Source organism: Phaseolus vulgaris, chromosome 4 (genome assembly GCF_000499845.2).
Source record: "Phaseolus vulgaris cultivar G19833 chromosome 4, P. vulgaris v2.0, whole genome shotgun sequence".
Taxonomy (NCBI): domain Eukaryota; kingdom Viridiplantae; phylum Streptophyta; class Magnoliopsida; order Fabales; family Fabaceae; genus Phaseolus; species Phaseolus vulgaris.
Genome location: NC_023756.2, coordinates 25,703,258 through 25,704,700, shown reverse-complemented (window position 1 = coordinate 25,704,700; position 1,443 = coordinate 25,703,258). Strand labels below are relative to the sequence as shown.

The window sequence follows — 1,443 nt, the reverse complement described above, 5'->3', positions numbered from 1 at the left end:
ACTAGCTGAACTGAGGGCGCTCGCCCGAACCCACAAATTGGCATCGGGTTCTCAAACCGTGCCAAACTCGGTGGTGGAGATCGCCGCCGCTTAGGGCAGGTCGCCCCCGCAAGGCCCAACTCCTCCAGAGGCACTGCCCGCTCCTCAACGAAAGAAACTCATCTTGAGGAAACCAAAGAGGAAAACTCCTCAAGTGGTCCAAGAAGATGAAGAAGAGGACGATGAGGCAACAAAGGATGGCCTTATCACCAAAAGGAGAAGGGTGGCACCTTCTTCACCACCTGCCCCACCTTCCCTTCCAAAACCAACACCGCCTTCTCCCCCATCTCCAACACCGCTAGTCCAAGCAGTACCTTTGGCGGCTGCACTTCCCGCGGTTGAGGCTAACGAGCTCAACTTCACGGAGAACCCTCCTAGCGCCTCCACGCCGTTCGTATCCGCTGGAGAGGGTCCTCCTTCAACTGCCTCAATCGCCGAAGCTGCGCCAGGTGGGGATGAAGGTGCTCATAACTCGCCAATAATCATCACCGAGTCCCCCACTTCACCACCACGCCAAGAAGCTCAAACTCAACAACCAATCCAAGAGGGCGGTGGTGAGAGCCAGCACCAGGCTCCTTCAGCGCCTCCACCAACAGCGGTTGTAAACCTTCCCCTCGCGGTCAAGGGAATCTAAGGGCCCTTCACAGCTAGGCTTAAAATGACGGCAGAGGACCTCCCCTCTATCATATCAAAGGCTGTGGAGAGCTCCAACAAGAAACTTCAGGATGATATCTCCACACTCGAAGAGGAGAATCGCCTGATAAGAATCGAGGCGGAGAAGTTGTCTTGCAACCTTATGATGGCGGAGATCGAACACTCGAGGGTGGAGGACGCCATGAGCACCGAGCTGAGGGTGGCGCATAAGGAGGCCACCGATCTGCGCCAAAAGTTGCACCTCCTCGCTCAAGAGAAAATCGAGCTGGAGAGCAAGCTGGTTTCCTACCGTCTCAAGGTGGCTGACCTGGAGGCATCAATCAAAGGGGATGCAGCCAAGGTAGAGAACCTTGAGAATAGGTCGGTTGATCGGGAGGTTCTCTTAGGAAAAGTTGAGAAGGAGAGGGATGACACCGTGGCTGAGCTCGCCGAATCCAAGGAGGAGAATGCAAAGATCGCTGCAGAGCTGGCCCAGGCGCGGGAGGAAAACAAGAAGGTTGTTGAAGACCTCGCTCAAACTCGCAGGGAAACTGAGGAACTGAAGAAGTGAGCTGACGAGTTGAAGCAGCAAACCGAGGGGCTCAAGCAACAAAATGAAGATCTTGAGCTGAGCTCCGCCCAAGTCCTCGCCGCTGGGTTTGACGCCGCCCTGGAGCAATTTGCCTGCCAGTATCCCGATCTGGACCTCTCCATGGTGTCAAAATGCAACGAAGTGGTGGATGGGAAGATTGTTCCTTCTGAAGATTAGCT

The 1,443-nt window shown here is 55.2% G+C and overlaps 1 protein-coding gene across 1 annotated transcript; it reads left to right on the top strand.

Moving 5' to 3' along the window:
* The first annotated feature begins 697 nt into the window (after positions 1-697).
* Positions 698-1,243, top strand: LOC137838546 (uncharacterized). The gene has a single exon (XM_068647792.1). It carries the CDS (start codon positions 698-700, stop codon positions 1,241-1,243), a length of 546 nt encoding a protein of 181 aa, XP_068503893.1.
* Positions 1,244-1,443: the final 200 nt, after the last annotated feature.

Bases quoted from the DNA above. Each gene is read 5' to 3' on its own strand.
- LOC137838546 (XM_068647792.1), top strand. From the start codon at position 698: ATGACGGCAGAGGACCTCCCCTCTATCATATCAAAGGCTGTGGAGAGC.